The 19,421-nt window shown below is 43.5% G+C and overlaps 1 protein-coding gene across 1 annotated transcript in view; it reads left to right on the forward strand.

The window, feature by feature from the left end:
* Nucleotides 1-12,489: 12,489 nt before the first annotated feature.
* LOC139477924 (protein FAM43A-like) overlaps nucleotides 12,490-19,421 on the forward strand; it is a 45,242-nt gene continuing 38,310 nt past the window's right edge. The window contains exon 1 of the mRNA XM_071260374.1: nucleotides 12,490-13,813. Within this exon, the coding sequence (XP_071116475.1) occupies nucleotides 12,798-13,802 (1,005 nt within the window). The 5' untranslated portion in view covers nucleotides 12,490-12,797 and the 3' untranslated portion in view covers nucleotides 13,803-13,813. The remainder of the gene's footprint in view (nucleotides 13,814-19,421) is intronic.

Genomic DNA, 19,421 nt, shown 5'->3' on the forward strand with positions numbered 1-19,421 from the left:
TTGTCTTCCTTCTCGCCGATGAAGATGAAATCGTGCTTCATCACTAAACCACACTCGTCTCCAGTTTTTCAAACTCCAAGGCTGTAAGGTATGGCACCAACGCAAGCATCGCTGTCGATGGAAAACAGGGACGATAACTGGTCTTCTGGGTCGGATTCCAGCCTCGCTAAGACTTTTCCTGACAGTCTGGTCCGATATCCTTCTCAAAACAGGGATGAATCCTGCGGTATCCGTTGCTGTGGCATTGCATTGACATAAGTGGAACAGTCGAATGTAGCGATCCTGTGCAGGGGTGGTAACTCTTGGTCGGCCGGTTCTCGAACGTTCTGCAGTGGAAGTGCACTGTGTGTATCGGTCCCAAAGGCGGCAAATGGTGCTGTGGTCGACGTTGAAGTGGCATTCAACAGAAGACTGCGATTACCCTCTTTTGATACGTCCCATGGGGATGTTCCGATCGGCAGCGCTGAGTCTCGACATTTTCGAACTTGAACAATGCTGACAATTGAATGACAAATTATTGGCTTATGCTTGCCTTTTAATAGCGACTACCACGAGTTACGAATGCCATAACTTGCACGTGCATTTTGCTTTACTGTTTTCCTCCATGACATTTTTAAAAAAGGGTAAAAAAATGCCGTTTAAGACATTGCAAATCGACAATGGCTGCGTTTTGATGCACCGTTTGTCGAATATCAGGCCACCAACATTTTCCAATAACATATATTCAAATGATATACCGGATTTTTTGTGTAGTCAGGTTCAATGAATTGCATAGTACTTGTGCGTTTCTTTTCTTTTTTGAAGAGTGTATGTAATGTAATATCTGAAACGTGCAAATTAACATCGAGGATACAAGCGTTATACTCTACGGGACTGTCGTCACACAAAGTCACACAACATATGTGGTTATATAACAAATCAACGCATCTTTGTCGTGGACATCGTTACACAGTTATACTGACACACCCGGCTGTCTCGATACAGTTATATTGACACACTCGGCTGTCTCGATACAGTTATATTGACACACCCGGCTGTCTCGATACAGTTATATTGACACACCCAACTGTCTCGATACAGTTATATTGACACACCCAGCTGTCTCGATACAGTTATACTGACACACCCGGCTGTCTCGATACAGTTATATTGACACACCCAGCTGTCTCGATACAGTTATATTGACACACCCAACTGTCTCGATACAGTTATATTGACACACCCAGCTGTCTCGATACAGTTATATTGACATACCCGGCTGTCTCGATACAGTTATATTGAAACACCCAACTGTCTCGATACAGTTATATTGACACACCCAGCTGTCTCGATACAGTTATATTGACACACCCAACTGTCTCGATACAGTTATATTGACATACCCGGCTGCCTCAATACAGTTATATTGACAAACCCAGCTGTCTCGATACAGTTATATTGACACATCCAGCTGTCTCGATACAATTATATTGACACACCCGGCTGTCTCGATACAGTTATATTGACACACCCAGCTGTCTCGATACAGTTATATTGACACATCCAGCTGTCTCGATACAGTTATATTGACACACCCAGCTGTCTCGATACAGTTATATTGACACACCCAGCTGTCTCGATACAGTTATATTGACACACCCAACTGTCTCGATACAGTTATATTGACACACCCAGCTGTCTCGATACAGTTATATTGACACACCCAGCTGTCTCGATACAGTTATATTGACACACCAGGCTGTCTCGATACAGTTATATTGACACACCCAACTGTCTCGATACAGTTATATTGACACACCCAGCTGTCTCGATACAGTTATATTGACACACCCGGCTGTCTCGATACAGTTATATTGACACACCCAGCTGTCTCGATACAGTTATATTGACATACCCAGCTGTCTCGATACAGTTATATTGACACACCCAGCTGTCTCGATACAGTTATATTGACACACCCAGCTGTCTCGATAAAGTTATATTGACACACCAGGCTGTCTCGATACAGTTATATTGACACACCCAACTGTCTCGATACAGTTATATTGACACACCCAGCTGTCTCGATACAGTTATATTGACACACCCGGCTGTCTGGATACAGTTATATTGACACACCCAGCTGTCTCGATACAGTTATATTGACATACCCGGCTGTCTCGACACAGTTATATTGACATACCCAACTGTCTCGATACAGTTATATTGACACACCCAGCTGTCTCGATACAGTTATATTGACACACCCAGCTGTCTCGATACAGTTATATTGACACACCCAACTGTCTCGATACAGTTATATTGACACACCCAGCTGTCTCGATATAGTTATATTGACACACCCAGCTGTCTCGATAAAGTTATATTGACACACCAGGCTGTCTCGATACAGTTATATTGACACACCCAACTGTCTCGATAAAGTTATATTGACACACCCAGCTGTCTCGATACAGTTATATTGACACACCCGGCTGTCTCGATACAGTTATATTGACACACCCGGCTGTCTCGATACAGTTATATTGACACACCCAGCTGTCTCGATACAGTTATATTGAAACACCCAACTGTCTCGATACAGTTATATTGACACACCCGGCTCTCTTGACACAGTTATATTGACATACCCAACTGTCTCGATACAGTTATATTGACACACCCGGCTGTCTCGATACAGTTATATTGACATACCCAGCTGTCTCGATACAGTTATATTGACACACCCAACTGTCTCGATACAGTTATATTGACACACCCAGCTGTCTCGATACAGTTATATTGACACACCCAGCTGTCTCGTTACAGTTATATTACCACACCCAGCTGTCTCGATACAGTTATATTGACACACTCGGCTGTCTCGATACAGTTATATTGACACACCCTGCTGTGTCGATACAGTTATATTGACACACCCGGCTGCCTCAATACAGTTATATTGACACACCCGGCTGTCTCGATACAGTTATATTGACACACCCAGCTGTCTCGATACAGTTATATTGACATACCCAGCTGTCTCGATACAGTTATATTGACACACCCAGCTGTCTCGATACAGTTGTATTGACACACCCGGCTGTCTCGATACAGTTATATTAACACACCCAGCTGTCCACATAAATCCACATATTTTAAGATGTATCCTTTTTATACTTATACTTTGCGATGATTCGGTATATATTGACAGTGTGTGGAATATTTCCAAATACAGGCGAAACACTATAACTTGCTGTGTCTTGAAGTCTGGTGTGTGTTGAAGTCTGGTGTGTGTTGAAGTCTGGTGTGTGTTGAAGTCTGGTGTGTGTTGAAGTCTGTTGTATGTTGAAGTATGATTTGTCATGAAAGAGTGAGTGAGTGAGTATGGTTTTAGCAATGTTCCTGCAAAATCACGGCGGGGAACACCAGAAATGGGCTTCACACATTGTACCCATGTCGGGAATCGACCCGGGTCTTCGGCGTGACGAGCGAACGCTTTAACCACTAGGCTACCCGACCGTCCCGTGTCATGAAAGAACAAATACATTCAGCAACATGGGAACTACAGGTGTATTTCAACTGTACGTCCCGGTGTCGCTGACTGCGCATTTAAGAATGCTTTTGTGAAGCCGTTTGTGTTTCATAATCTACACTTGAAGCATGTGACCTTGTCGAATGAAGGTCATAGTACCGATGCTATCAACCCCAGGTTATCTGGTCAGGAATCGGTTATCTACACGTGATAAGGTGAAAAAACGTCTTACGCCGCTTTTAGCAACATTCCAGCAATAGCACGGCAGGGTCACCAGAAATGACACCTGATAGAGTTGTATTGTTGGCGATTAAGGCCTAAAAAGCATCCCTTTACAACGAGGAGTGTCGTCCCCGAGCAACAAGGTCACGTGACGGTCCATCCTTGTGATGTATGTCAGCTGTAATCTCCGCTTCATACAGCTGCAGCTGCAACATGCTGCCACAAGTGTCCACTCCTGCTTTGAACATGAATGAAAACAAACATGATAAATCAGGAATGCGACATTGTAACACGCACACCGTGCTGTGGTCGTATTGTGTCGACAGTAGGAGGCATACACATCTTATATCATAAACCGGGCTAAGATAATCATGCTGCCGTTGATGTTGTTGCGTAAGGGTGGGACATCAACAACTACATTCAGAAGTGTCCACGTTGTGTAGTAGAACCAGGCGTCCTAACGCTTACTCTCTGAAAATATATTATTTTGATAAAAACATATAACTCTATTTGAATTAAAAAGGAGCCCTAATGAGATGGGAAAGCCAGAGACGAATAACATCTGCATTAATTTTCCATTAAAAAACACATTCTAATATTCATCAAACAAAGGTTTAAATGACAGGCATTTTTATTGGCCCTCTCGCCAAACTCTGTCCTCTCTCTATGACGTCTAACCAGATTGCTGCTGTCATCACCTCATGTGGCTTATTTTCTTACAGACATATTTTGAAATTATTTATCACTTTGTTATTTGGAAGTCAGATTACGAAATTGCAAAATTTATCTGGAACACAAATAAAACTATCAAGGAATTTGAATTTGTCAGCTGAAGTCGTCTTTTAAAATGACATCATATGTGTTGTACAAAACTCATGGAACTATATGTTCTAAACGACTAAGGTCTGACAGTGACTTATCGCCAAGTGCAACCAGAACGATACAAAGAAGCCTATTTCCTGACGGTATATAGCATCTCTAGCTGGGGTTAGTATAAATTATGAATATTGGACACAGAATCCTGTACCAGGCCAGTCAAAAGAAACAAACCCTTGTGTTTTACACTGAAGCCTTAATCATAGTTATGATGGAACATGGGCTGCCATGTGTGTTTGAAGACATTAGAACCCTCAGTCAGATCAAGATGCAGGCAATGAAATACTAATATTTACTAAATAATATTCGTAAGGAGCCTTTCGCCAAGCAGTGGCCTCAAGGCAGGTGTAGCTAGACTTGCCTATTGAAGATTATAGACTGCGTCCACTGTGCTTGCTAATTATGAATTGACAGACGAAAATGTAAGAAAAGATTTCTGATCACTTCTGCCAGGCGTACATCAGGACTCCAGTATGGACCTGTCTAGCGACGTGATCACTGGTGAAGGTGATGGTCCTCCGGCCAGGAGTACATCAGGACCCCAGTATGGACCTGTCTAGCGACGTGATCACTGGTGAAGGTGATGGTCCTCAGGCCAGACGTATATCAGGACCCCTGTATGGACCTGTCTAGCGACGTGATCACTGGTGAAGGTGATGGTCCTCCGGCCAGGAGTACATCAGGACCCCAGTATGGACCTGTCTAGCGACGTGATCACTGGTGAAGGTGATGGTCCTCAGGCCAGACGTATATCAGGACCCCAGTATGGCTCTGTCTAGCGACGTGATCACTTGTCAGATAGCGTGTAATCGACGGCGGGGACGTTGTTTATAATATCAACCACTGGTTTGTTTCGCCCATACTTGATTCTGTACAGGTCGCCGTGACTGAATGCTGTTTGACGCAGCGTACAATAGAACCTAAACGAAACACACGCCAGTATGAAAAACAATACTTGCGCTCGTTCCTCAGAGATCGCGACCATGCCCTGGTGTACCACACACTTGTCATCGCCTGCCAAGCATAAACATACGGAGAGATGAACGATCCAATCAGACTTCCATGAAATGAGATGGTTCAAACCTTAAGAAATCTGACACTAGATTCTAAACTTCTTTCCTTTAATAAAGTTTCATCCATCGGAAGATTTTGTTTCTTCCCCGTGTCCAATCCCCCCCCCCCCCCCCCCCCCCTCTCACACACACACTTTCTTCGACCCCCTTTCACACACACACTTTCCACGAGTGCAGATTTAATGCCTCACTCGTTTCTGACAATGTGTAAGTATTCCTTGTTCTTGTGTTACCTCCGGCAGGTGGCGCTTTCCTCGGGATGTACATTTCCCATTTGCATTTTATTACCAGGAAAAGATTATATTAAATTTCCTCTGGGGCAGTCTGGGTCCTCCATCCTGGCACACATCACTCCAACATACCACAGACGGAATATGTGTCACCACAGTGTGTGTTAGTTCATGTTAATGGGGGGCGATGGACACTCTTTCTTCACTCACTAACTCTCATGTTTAATGAAAGTATTCAGATGTATTTTTGATTATTCATCTCGGTGTTTTTTTTCTGAACTGGAAATAGTTCAACTTCTTTTTTTATGAGGAACACAACATTTCGGTGTATGCGTTTTCTCCTTCAACGGGTGAATTCTCCTGATGTAGAAGTAAGCATATACATGTACTCCGAAACGTTTTCATAATAAATAAGTTGACATCCATAAATTCTCTCTTTTATGTATCACTTCTAAATGTAATTCTTCCAGTAGTTCAGCGCGACGAACGGCTGAAAACACTGGTTAAAGTTCTCCCTCGACACGCCGAACACCTGGAAAACAGTGGTTAAAGTTCTCCCTCGACACCTGTATCCCATTGTTCAAGGGTCATAATACTGTAATTCTGTGGTATCTGGGGGTCGACCCAGTTGAACCCTGCACGACTAATTGGCGCAAGCCCGGACGCTATATACACCGTCTTGGCAAAGAGTATGGTTTTACGCCGCTTATTCAAGCAATATCACGGCGGGGGACACCAGAAATAAGCTTCACTCATTGTACCCATGTTGGGATTCGAACCCGGGTCTTCGCCCACCGTCCCTTCTGAAATATTGTTGAAAGCGGCGTAAAAACCGTAAGAACAAACAATTTAATGCTTGTGTTGTTTTCTTTGTTTGTGTTTTTGCTGTTTAACACCGCACTCAGCAATATTCCAGCTATATGACGGCGGTGTGTAAATAATCGAGTCTGGACCAGACAATCCAGTGATTGACATTATGAGCATCGATCCACGCAATTGGAATACGATAATATGCATCAACCAAGTCAGCGAGTCTGACCACCCGATCCCGTTAGTCGCCCCTTACAAGCACAGTCGCCTTTTACAGCAAGCATGGGTTGCTGAAGACCAATTCTACCCCGGATCTTCAATGTGTGTTTTCTGTCTGGGTAATATAGGATATTGTTTAGAACAAGGGGTCTACCCACATCGCTAATCTCTCATTAATCTTTCATTTCCCAACTCGACGGATGAACCTAAGCCGATGGTACAACGATATCCAGTAAGCCGATGATACAACGATATTCAGTGAGCCGATGCTACAACGATATCCAGTAAGCCGATGCTACAACGATATCCAGTAAGCCGATGCTACAACGATATCAAGTAAGCCGATGCTACAATGGTATCCAGTGAGCCAATGATACAACGATATCCAGTAAGCCGATGATACAACGATATCCAGTGAGTCGATGCTACAACGATATCCAGTAAGCCGATGATACAACGATATCCAGTAAGCCGATGCTACAACGATATCCAGTAAGCCGATGCTACAGCGATATCCCGTAAGCCGATGATACAACGACATCCAGTAAGATGATGCTACAACGATATCCAGTAAGCCGATGTTACAACGATATCCAGTAAGCCGATGCTACAACGATATCCAGTAAGCCGATGCTACAATGGTATCCAGCGAGCCAATGATACAACGATATCCAGTAAGCCGATGATACAACGATATCCAGTGAGTCGATGCTACAACGATATCCAGTAAATCGATGCTACAACGATATCCAGTAAGCCGATGATACAACGATATCCAGTAAGCCGATGGTACAACGATATCCAGTAAGCCGATGATACAGCGATATCCAGTAAGCTGATGCTACAACGATATCCAGTGAGCCGAGTTTACAACGATATCCAGTAAGCCGATGATACAACGATATCCAGTAAGCCGATGCTACAACGATATCCAGTGAGCTGATGATACAGCGATATCCAGTAAGCCGATGATACAACGACATCCAGTAAGCCGATGCTACAACGATGTCCAGTAAGCTGATGCTACAACGATATCCAGTGAGCTGATGATACAGCGATATCCAGTAAGCCGATGATACAACGACATCCAGTAAGCCGATGCTACAACGATGTCCAGTAAGCTGATGCTACAACGATATCCAGTAGGCCGATGCTACAACGATATCCAGTAAGCCGATGCTACAACGATATCCAGTAAGCCGATGATACAACGATATCCAGTAAGCCGATGATAAAACGATACCCAGTAAGCCGATGCTACAACGATATCCAGTAAGCCGATGATACAACGATATCCAGTAAGCCGATGATACAACGACATCCAGTAAGCCGATGCTACAACGATGTCCAGTAAGCTGATGCTACAACGATATCCAGTGAGCTGATGATACAGCGATATCCAGTAAGCCGATGATACAACAACATCCAGTAAGCCGATGCTACAACGATGTCCAGTAAGCTGATGCTACAACGATATCCAGTAGGCCGATGCTACAACGATATCCAGTAAGCCGATGCTACAACGATATCCAGTAAGCCGATGATACAACGATATCCAGTAAGCCGATGATAAAACGATACCCAGTAAGCCGATGCTACAACGATATCCAGTAAGCCGATGATACAACGATATCCAGTAAGCCGATGGTACAACGATATCCAGTAAGCCGATGATACAACGATATCCATTTCGGATTAAACAAACCAGCATCGGCCAGGACTGAGCTGTCAGTTTGACAGAAATATTTGTACGACGCAATTCGTGTAATAGATTTGTTTTTGTTCCGACTAGTTTTTTTTCAATATTGGTTTTAAAGAATCTGGTATCGCGGCTTAAGCTCCACAGACAGGTTTGCTGACGTTGCAGAAAACTCGATAAACAAGTAATGAAGTAAACAAGTCCTGAGTGAAAACATAGTTTAAATACTTTGTAAAATAATCACAAGTTCATATGTTGTTTCTTCTAAATTCGCTAACCATTCTGTAAAACTTAATAATTTTACTCAACATAGTCCATGATATTGATTAATAGAATAGTGTATCAAACATTTTATATTTATTGTTCACAAACTCGATACACAACGCGGGATACGAATATTTTATATGCAGATTATTTTGATTACACTCCCGCTATTAACTGTCTCTATTTACCTGCCATGCAAGGTGCACAATCGGATATCATTTTTGTTTTGAAAGAGAAAGATTTGGAACAAGATATTCAATGGCACCTTCAAAAATCGTCCATGATTCAATTGTTTTTTAAGTCGTTCAGTACACAGATACACATACATAAGGGGGAAAAAGAAGCAGACAAAATATTTTATTTATGTGTCACGTGTTGGTTGTGTACACATAAGACATAAAAACTTGCATAAAATGCATAAATAAAAGGCCTATAAGACACAATGAACGATGAAAAACATTATATATATATATGATAGAATTATAACTTACAGGATTTCAATTTTAAATAATATAATGTTGCGTACGTGCAAACATTTTTTTAAATAAGTGCGGCAAGAGGTTTTATATACGTGTTACAGTTCATTAAGAACACTGTCTGGTCTACAGGAGAGAATGAAATAAATATGGGATCAGACTTTATAATTCTCAAACATAAATCATATCTTAAGTCAGAATATTCTACAGCTTTGTTATTACATACTTTACAAGTTCTATACTGTAAAGGTGTGATAGGTTTAGCAAATCTACCAAATTCAACTTGTAAGGGTAATGTGCTCAGCGTAACATGCTTAGGATACTACGATGAGAACTGTTCATAAGACATGTAACATAGGGTTCAGCTGACAGCGAGTGTTGGAACAATCGATAAGTACGATGCTTATTCCATTTTGTAAACCTCTATCATTCCACAGTTCTGAATACCAATTATGCTCATCTAACGCTAATAGCTTATATTTGAAACGGGTAAATTTGGTTAAATGCAGACCATCAGGGACAGTTAGATCTAAACTATTAAGCAAAGCCAAAACGTTGTTTACCCAGGATTTACGGAATTTTGTAGACCATTTACTAATCCAACAAAAAAGTCTATTGGGATCGACCACTTGAATTCGTCGCCAAAAACGAAACATTTCAATATGCTGTTTTGTAAGTGGGCTGGTCCACCCCATTTCGCCACGGGCTGATAAATTAGGAGTTTTGTTATTAACCGGAAGGAAGAAACGAGCAGCTCTGTTTTAAACAGAAGAAATACAGGTGAATTGCGTGAAACCCCAGATAGCCGAACCGTGCGAAAGTATAGGCTAAACAAGATTATCATACAGTTTATTAAAAACTAAAAATGATATACCACCCGCTAACTTATATTTACAGATCAGAGCACTAAGGGCTCTATTTGCTGATTTTGCCAATTCCTTAACAGGATAAGTAATATCCAAATGCTCATGGAGCCAAAATACTAAATATTTACAGGCGTTAATAATGTCAGTGTGAGAAGAGCCAATAGTAAAGATAAATTCCGATCTTTAAACAGATGGGGGCCTGAAATGAACAACCTTAGTTTTTTCACATTTACTTTTAAACGCCAGTGTGCTGACCAGCGTTAGACACAGTCTAACATGCGCTGTAAGGAAATTTCACCTGGAGCAATCAAAGCTACGTCGTCCGCGTACAGTAAAATACTTAACATATTATCGTCTACCTGAATACCACATTTAAGTTTATTAATTTCCTCTGCGAGATCGTTAATAAACTCCGAAAACAATGTCGGAGATAACACTCATCCTTGCATGACTCTAGAAGTTACTGGGAATGGATCTGTTAAGCCATTATTTATCCTTACGCGTGACCAGGTCTCATTATACATTGCTTGCACATAATGAAGAAATCTACCACTGACGCCAAGCCGACGAAGTTTATACCATAAACACGAACGATTCACATTTGTCAAACGCCTTCATCGCGTCAATGAAACAAACATATGTGGAATTTCTGGATAACTTTCTATTATTGATAACGGAAAACAAAAACTAAATATAAGTTCTTGAGTAATTCGCTTTGAGCGAAAAACGTTTTGTTCATCAGCAAGAACTTTATTAGTTTCTAACCAGCGGCTTCAAACGAGTGTTTAACACATCGGCGTATAACTTACATGGGACCGACATTAAAGTGAGTGAGTGAGTGAGTATGGTTTTACGCCGCTTTTAGCAGTATTCCAGTAATATCACGGCTTCACACATTTTACCCATGTCGGGAATCGAACCCGGGTCTTCGGCGTGACGAGCGAACGCTTTAACCACGAGGCTACCCGACCGCCCCCCGACATTAAAGAAATACCTCGATAACTTAACGGATCGCGTGGATTGATATCTGTTTTTTTAATCGGGTTAAAAAAGCAAGTGCGCCAAGTTTCTGCCATGTATTGTTTTCAAAGCAAAAAGTAAAAATCCTGAAAAGAATGTCGGTGCAAGTGCTGTTCTTAAGCGCCTCAACTGGGAGTAGGTCAAGGCCAACTGCCTTTCCACGTTTTGCACGTGCAATAGCTGGCTCGACTTCCGCACGTGTAATTGGAAGATCCAGGTCAGTAGTATCAAGTATCCGGTCATTTATAACCCTGGTGTTTGCGATCTCATTTTAAACCGAACTCAAATGGTTATCATCAAAATCCGAGGAAGAGCTTTCCACAAAAAACGACAAATAATCGCTTTGCCATTTATTCAAAACCGTGGTTTTCTAAAAATAATACGCTAAGGTCGCAATACCAAACCTACCTATAGTCTTCCACAACCTACGCGCGTTGCCTTGATTATAATTGTTCAATAAACGTTGCTGTTCAGCTAACTGATACGAACGTTTATGTCTACATACGTAGAATTGTGTCAAAATATTTACCTCCTGAGCAAAATTGTGCTTCAAAACTTTCTTTCGGACAGATGTACATATAAGATACCATTTTTCAGCTTCGCATGCTTTGTCCCATTGCTGTTTGAGTTCTAACCACACACCAGTGAGGTTAACGAACCGATTTAGATTTGTAAATAGATTATTTTTTTTCAGTCGGGAAAGCAACTCTGTCTAATTCTGAATACATATATGAGACAAAATCTTCGTAAGCTGTATTAGTTCACGGGTAGTAGCATTGGGTCAGCAGCGCGTGTAATCTGTGTGTGAAAGCTTGACAACCCATTGCTCTGAACAACGCTATCAACCCCCCCCCCCCCCCCCCCCACCTTGATCCCGCAGGGACACACGGCCGCGGCGCCTCTGCGCCACTCACCCCCTCAGTCTGTGTAGACGGTCAGGCCGATTGTCCACGTTTTCACCCGAGGCGAAACAACAGCGCCACAATTAGTGTGGAGAAACTCAACAACAACGGCCAGTACTTGCGGAAAGGTCGCAATCGACTTTCGTTATGGCGAAACATTCTTCTAAATAATCTCTTATACACTTTACAGTGAAGATCACACACAGAGGCTGAACTTCCGTCAGTCAAGCGAGTAGCAAGCGCCAGCCAATCATAGCTCGTGGAAGATCCACGTGACATTGTGAATAAACATCCTATGTAAGGCGGTTATATTTAGCACACACACAGGTAGCTGGCACTTAGCGAGGTAAAATGACGGCCATAAGGAGAGAGACAGTTGACGGTGCGGGCACATAAATGTTTGACAGACAGGTGAGAAGTCATCAAGATACATATCCCTCCATTGGGACTGAGATCAGTGGGACAGCCAGCGACCTGGGAGTAACGCGAGGTAGCTACAAGTTGGACTGACGACATTGTCAGCGGTTCATTGATCAGCGACAAGCCGGACATACCTGAGCGAGATGTTGTGAGAGTGAGAGTGAGATTGTGTCACTTATCAAGTATACGGACGATCAGACCCGCTCATGATGAGTATATTCGGTTGGAGGAAGAGTTTGACGATCAGCGAGTCGGACCCGACTTACAAGGTACGGTATCTGGGGAACGTTCAAACGGCCATGATGAAAGGCGACGGTTGTGTGGACAAGCCAGTGTCAATAATATGGAACAACTACATGCGGAGTTCCCACCCCGGCCTCGAGATGAAGCTCGTCGTCACAGGCTCCGGACTCAAGGCGTACACGAAAGAGCAAGGACTCACGGAGTACCGAGCACACAGGATCTCGTACTGCATCGCCCATCCTCAGTACCCGAGGGTGTTCGTCTGGGTGTACAGACACGAGGGTAAGAAGATGAAAATGGAGCTTCGTTGTCACGCTGTGCTGTGTAAAAATGAACTAAAGGCTAAGTCCATGGCACTCCAGCTACACGAAAAACTCTCCTTCGCCCTTAAAGAGTTCCAGAGAGACAAAGTTCGGAAACAGAACTCCCGACTTGTGTTGCAAAGAACCAATTCCCTGCCCAAAGCGGGATCTGTTCTCCCTTTGAGGAAACAGATGTTAAGCACAGCTACAAACTTCAAACCCCCCGTGAGTAAGTCAAACACCGCTCCCAAACTTGGCGCTATAACGGAGGACTTCGAGGAGTGTGAACACGAGGAGTTTTGTGTGTGTGAGGACTTAGGGGAGTGCGACGAAAACGACAACCTGGAGAGTGCCAGTGAGATGGTGGCGGCGTTGACACTCAACTCCGACACAGCCTCCCTCCATACACTCAACCCCGAGTGCCTCACGGACCGCATCATTGACGTCGAGATCGGCAACGACATCGACGAACTTCGTCAGAATGAGGAAATTAAATTATGTCACGGAAACACGGACTCGGATGAAGAAAGTGCGGAGTCTGGGTTTCACGACCAGGATCAGGACCCGCGGGAGGGGTTGGGACTTGTGGAGGAGGGGGAGGGAAGCGTCTGTGAGCTACCCTGTGGGGACACACCAGAAGACGATGGGGATAGCACCAACTTATAATGGATACAGAGGTAAGCAATCAGGATTTATATCTTGTGCTCCTTCTGAACGAAACACATATGTCACATCTCAGATATGTCACCAAATATTTTAATACCCACTGCTCATATCAGGGCTAGTTGCACGGTGATTACAAGAAGGTTGCACGGTCATTTCATGGAAGTTGCACGGTCGTTAATGGAAATTGCACGGTCGTTAAAGGAAATTGCACGGTCGTTAATGGAAGTTGGACGGTCGTTTCATGGAAGTTGCACGGTCGTATCATGGAAGTTGCACGGTCGTTTCATGGAAGTTGCACGGTTGTTACGTGGAAGTGCACGGACACATACATTGTAGCTGCTGTCAATGGCCTTGTGAATGGCCTTGTGAATGGATGCTCACAATGTTGACCACTTTTCTGACTCCATGACACGCAGACCGATGTGGATACAAAGACGGTGACGTCCCATGCCGTTCAGTTGCAGGTCCTACAGTGAATGTGACTTACAAGACACAGTGACTTACAATAACTGCCCCCCCCCCCCCTCCGACCCCCAAGCCCCACCCACACACCCCTAGCTCCACACCCCCATCCCCCTGGACGACGGGCGTGGTTCCCGAGCTGTGTGTGTGACCTGTGTTTTCATCTTGCTCGGATGATGGGATAGGTGCTCATACTATCAACCACCGGTTGGATTACGACCCCTGTGATGCGGTTGATGTATTGCCGACTGGGACGTAGAGGAACAATCCTAGACTTTACTTCCGTCTTGACACACTGCTCTTTACTAATCAAATAATATCGACATCGGTTGCACGGCGTGTAACTTATCACACCGCAATCGCCATGTAATTATATCTGTAAATAAACAAGTCGAATGTGATACTACTTGTAATATTTGAAATACGTTTAGGCATCTACACTGCCTAAGTCGGCACATGTATTCAGTTTCAATTCAGTAACCATTTCCTTGTAACCAGGCAGGACTTATATTAGTCATGATTATATATATCGTGTTAAACATGAATGATTTGTGAATGTGTCAACAAAGATAGCGACCTTCCCACATTCACACAGTAGTGTCGGCCTGATTGCCGGTGAATCATATCAATACGGTGTTGTTGCATGTGTTGTGTAGCTGTCTATTGAAATAGCAATGGCTATTTCCTGATGAATAGTCATTTCCCGCAAAGGTATTTATCTGCCTGTTGCAATATTCAGGATTTTAACTTCCTCAAACGGATAATTGTATGGCACCCTCTTTGCACTTGCAATCTGTCTGAGTAACTGTATACTGACTAATGTAAGCTGAGACCATTGGCAGCTCTCTTATTGCACAGGGGGAGTTAGATTTATGGTTTGATGCGAGGCTAAGCGTTGTAGGAGAGCCGTCTTTGGAGCGATGTATTGTGAACAAGATGCACGCTCACCTTCACGTGGAATGGGCTGTGGCAATGGTGGCGTTCGATAAGTGCCAATATTTGCTTCTGTGATAGTCATGTGATACTCTGTGAGTATCGTATCGGCAGGTCATGTATCGATGTTAAAGTATGTGTAAGGGTAAATTGTAGTAACATTTATTGTGAGACTATTTTCTGCTCGTATGTGACATTGTCTCAAGACAATGTTTATCAAAGTGCTCAGTCTACTTATTGTTGCCACTGTTGACTACTGTTCACATCCTTTGATGGTGGATATGTTTCCTGAACGTGCCGTGTGTCGACCTGTCCTATTTCCTGTATCATATCACGGCCTTATAATGAAGATTTATCGTATCAAGGCCTAACAATGAAGATACATCGTATCAAGGCCTTACAATGAATATATATCGTATCACGGCCTTACAATGAAGAAACATCGTATCACGGCCTTACAATCAATATATATCGTATCACGGCCTTACAATGAATATATATCGTATCACGGCCTTAAAATGAAGACATATTGTATCACGGCCTTACAAAATAATATATTATCGTATCACGGCCTTAAAATGAAGATATATCGTATCACGGCCTTACAATGAAGATGTTCCGTATCACGGCCTTAAAATGAATGTATATCGTATCACGACTTACAATCCAGATACATGTTGGTATATGTTGCTCATGCTATCATCCACTGGTTTACTCGACCAAGACTCGTTCGTCCACTGCCGCCGTAGTAAAGCTGACAAAAAATGCTTGCTGCTGACAAAAATATTGATTCACTCACACATAAACAATTACTGATTTTGTGAAATAGTTTGTATAAATGTATAAAATCATAGCCGCCATATTATGTCTTTCAGTGTAAACGTATTTGTGCTCGACCTGTAGATGCAGCCGCGCATTTTCTGGTAGTCATCCTGTGGGTAAATAGTGCTTGTGTGGGGATGGATGTTAAACAAATACATCAGCTGAGCGATGCTAGACCGTTTCCTTTCATACACTCTGCGCCATCATGGCTACAGTGAGTGGAGGCCATATCTGGTGCCCCCCGTCGCGACACTGCCGGGATATTGCTTAAAAGCGGCGTAAAACAACATTCACTCACTAATATACTCCACCGCGCACTTGTTTCTACCTACATAAACACGTAGGACCCACTCGTCTTTCACCACCATTCACAGTTTAGAGTTACATCCCCTTGGAGTGCCAGGATCTTATATTTATAGGATCGCGTTTTCGAATCCTACTTTATCTCTGATTCTGTCCTTGGTTTGTCTGCACCATGATTGTGGGTTTCACTAAAGTGGTACATGTCTAAGGTTTGCTTCAGTTGTGTCTTTCCCGTCATATAAAGTTGATGCGCTGTGGTGTGACTGTAACATGGCGCTGTGCAGAGTTGCGTCTCTTGCGCACGTCAGAAACCTATGATTGCGGGTTCTGTTCCGATTATGTTTCAGCACCATACCCGTGCTCGTGGGTTTTACCAAAATGGTAAACGTCTAAGACCTGCATCACTTCGGGCTTTCCTCCCACATTAAGCTGACACGCCGTGATATAACTTAAACAATGTTAAGAGCGGCGTTAAACCCAACTCACTCACTCACTGAAACTTGGACTCGTTAATTACCTTAATCACCTTACACGCTATGCATTCTGGCAGAACCTCTTGTCAGGAAGATTTATGACGCTTATCACGTACTTGTTCAGTGTGGACATTGCGAAAAAGTTTTGACTCTTCAGGTATTCTCGTGCATGGAATTGAAGATACATATTTTCATGTTGGCGTCTTAATAACCTATTTTGAAATCTCTTGTAAGTCACGCGACTGCTTGAACCTTGTAACTCTATCGTTCACCCTGTTCATGCTGGAACCATTTCTACAAATATCGGTGATCAAATCGAGACTTAATCGAGACTTTAACTTGCCAGTAATTTGTTTGCCTGAACGGACGCCCCGGGGGTGACCTTGAGGCAACGTGTAGCCATATAATCTGGGTGTGCAATCTGGACGTGCCGCCGTGAGTATAATAATGATTGTTTATGTCAGTTTACCCTGATTACCTACACGTATGGTGCCTTTGATGGGCGAAATCTAAACAATGGTTGATATAACGGTATCCGATTTTGGTGACACCAACCTATATTTAGCTCGTGATCTATACAGAGTTATGCCTCTTAGCCGTGATAGGATCCACTGATCGAAAGTTCGAATCTTAGATCATAGTCAATGGTCTGTTCTGACCTAGTTAGCGGTGTATGTTTGTATTCTGCCGGGTGTCTGATCCTGGGGTCATTGGAATGTGACCTTGGTCTACACGGGACTCATCGTTGACGGGAAATGAGATGCGACAACTGTCACAGTTTTATGGTTTCGTTAGCAAGTTTTAATAAAATACGACCACACCGAACCCAGATGTCGTCGTTATGTCGTATGTCTTCTGTCTGCCATGACATCCAGTGTACCACACGTGTAGTTTATCATTTCGAAAGTTTTATGTTGCTTTTAGAGCACCGGACGTCAAGGACGGCAACATCCCTGGCGAAAGACGCCATTGTGGCACGCGGTATGTCGACGAGGGGGAATTGTTGATGAAGGGAGTTTATGGCGTCATTCGATCTCACCCGTCGACTGACGAGTCATTGTGATCTCCCACCTCAGATTCTGATGACTAACGGTCGGTCGGACGGTCGTTCGTTCGTTCGTTCGTGAGTGGGCGACTATGCTTGTCGTAAGCGGCGACTAACGGGATCGGATGGACAGGCTCGCTGACATGGTTGATACGTGTCATCGTATCCCAGTTGCGTGGATCGATGCTTACGATGTCACTCAATGGATTGTCTGGTCCAGACTCGATCGATTTACAGACCGCCGTCATATAGCTGGGATATTGCTGTGTGTGGCGTTTAACAAAAAAAAAACCCAACAACAAACAAACAGTGAGTGAGTGAGTGAGCAATAACACAACGTTAATATTACATGAGCTTCAAACTGTTACAACGTCGCGAACCCGGGTTATCGTAGTGACGAACGAACACTTCAACCACTTGGCTAACTAACCTCGTTTTCAACAGGGTTGGGGGGGGGGGGGGTATAAGTAATTTAGGGGGTCAGCGAGCTGCGATGTATGTATTTTATGGGGTAGAATATTCACTGACGGTTAAATGTGTAATTTAAAAAGGGGCGGGGGGTCCCGAACCCGGTATCAGGAACGGCGTATAGGTCACGTGGTGCAAACCAACTCTCTTCTTTAGAAAGTAAATGTTGTATTCAAACGTAATAGGTAGACGTGCCGTTACATTGAAACATGTCCATGCTGAAATCTGTATTCTTATTTTAGACTCAAGGCAAATGTAATGCAATAGCATTTTTTGCAGATGTAGTGTGAGGCTCTATCAACAGTTATTCAAACCTTGCATGAGATGCATGTTCACAATATACATGTAGACTAATATATCTGCATGGAACGCGGAGCGGCAGCGTGAACAACAAAACAGGTGATTTGAGGTATTGAATTATTTACCTACACATACAGGTCACAGTGTTCGGCGACGTTGTTAAACTTTGTCACTCGAGCGTTTGTTTCCTTGGCTTGCTGCCCAAACCACGCTCAGCTATACGGCATATCAGCTCCTTGAGGTGAGCGAAGAATTTGAAGCTGATTCAGATAATTTTTACCGATAGTGTCGCGTGTTTATGGGGAGTTAATTTTATTCTTAGGAACCTTAAATATTAATGAGGGTCTTAAACTGCAGTTTTATACATCTCCATATCAACTCCGCGAGGCGATGTTGCGGCAACCCGGTGCGCCGCGATGGGTCCTGTTGTGCGGAGGATCCGCTGCTACTTGCTGAGATTATGACCCTTGGATTATCAGTCTCGGTGTCACAGCTCGTGGGTTTCCTCAAAGTGGTATCTGTCTCCCACCTGCATTACCAGGCACATTCCAACTCGATCAGGTTCACACGTCATGGTGACACTTGTTTCTGAACATAACTGTTCACAGCTACTCTCTGAGTATCTCGGGCGGTCGGGTAGCCTAGTGGTAAAAGCGTTCGCTCGGCACGCCCAAGACCCGGGTTCGATTCCGGCATGGTGCTTTGTGTGGAGCTCATTACTGGTGTCCCCCGCCGTGATATTGATGGAACATTGTAAAAACGACCTTAAACCATACTCACTCACTCGCTATGTATCTACGTAATGCACCAACA

The sequence above is a fragment of the Haliotis cracherodii genome, unplaced genomic scaffold (assembly GCF_022045235.1).
Source record: "Haliotis cracherodii isolate W230 unplaced genomic scaffold, xgHalCrac1.p SCAF_37, whole genome shotgun sequence".
NCBI lineage: Eukaryota > Metazoa > Mollusca > Gastropoda > Lepetellida > Haliotidae > Haliotis > Haliotis cracherodii.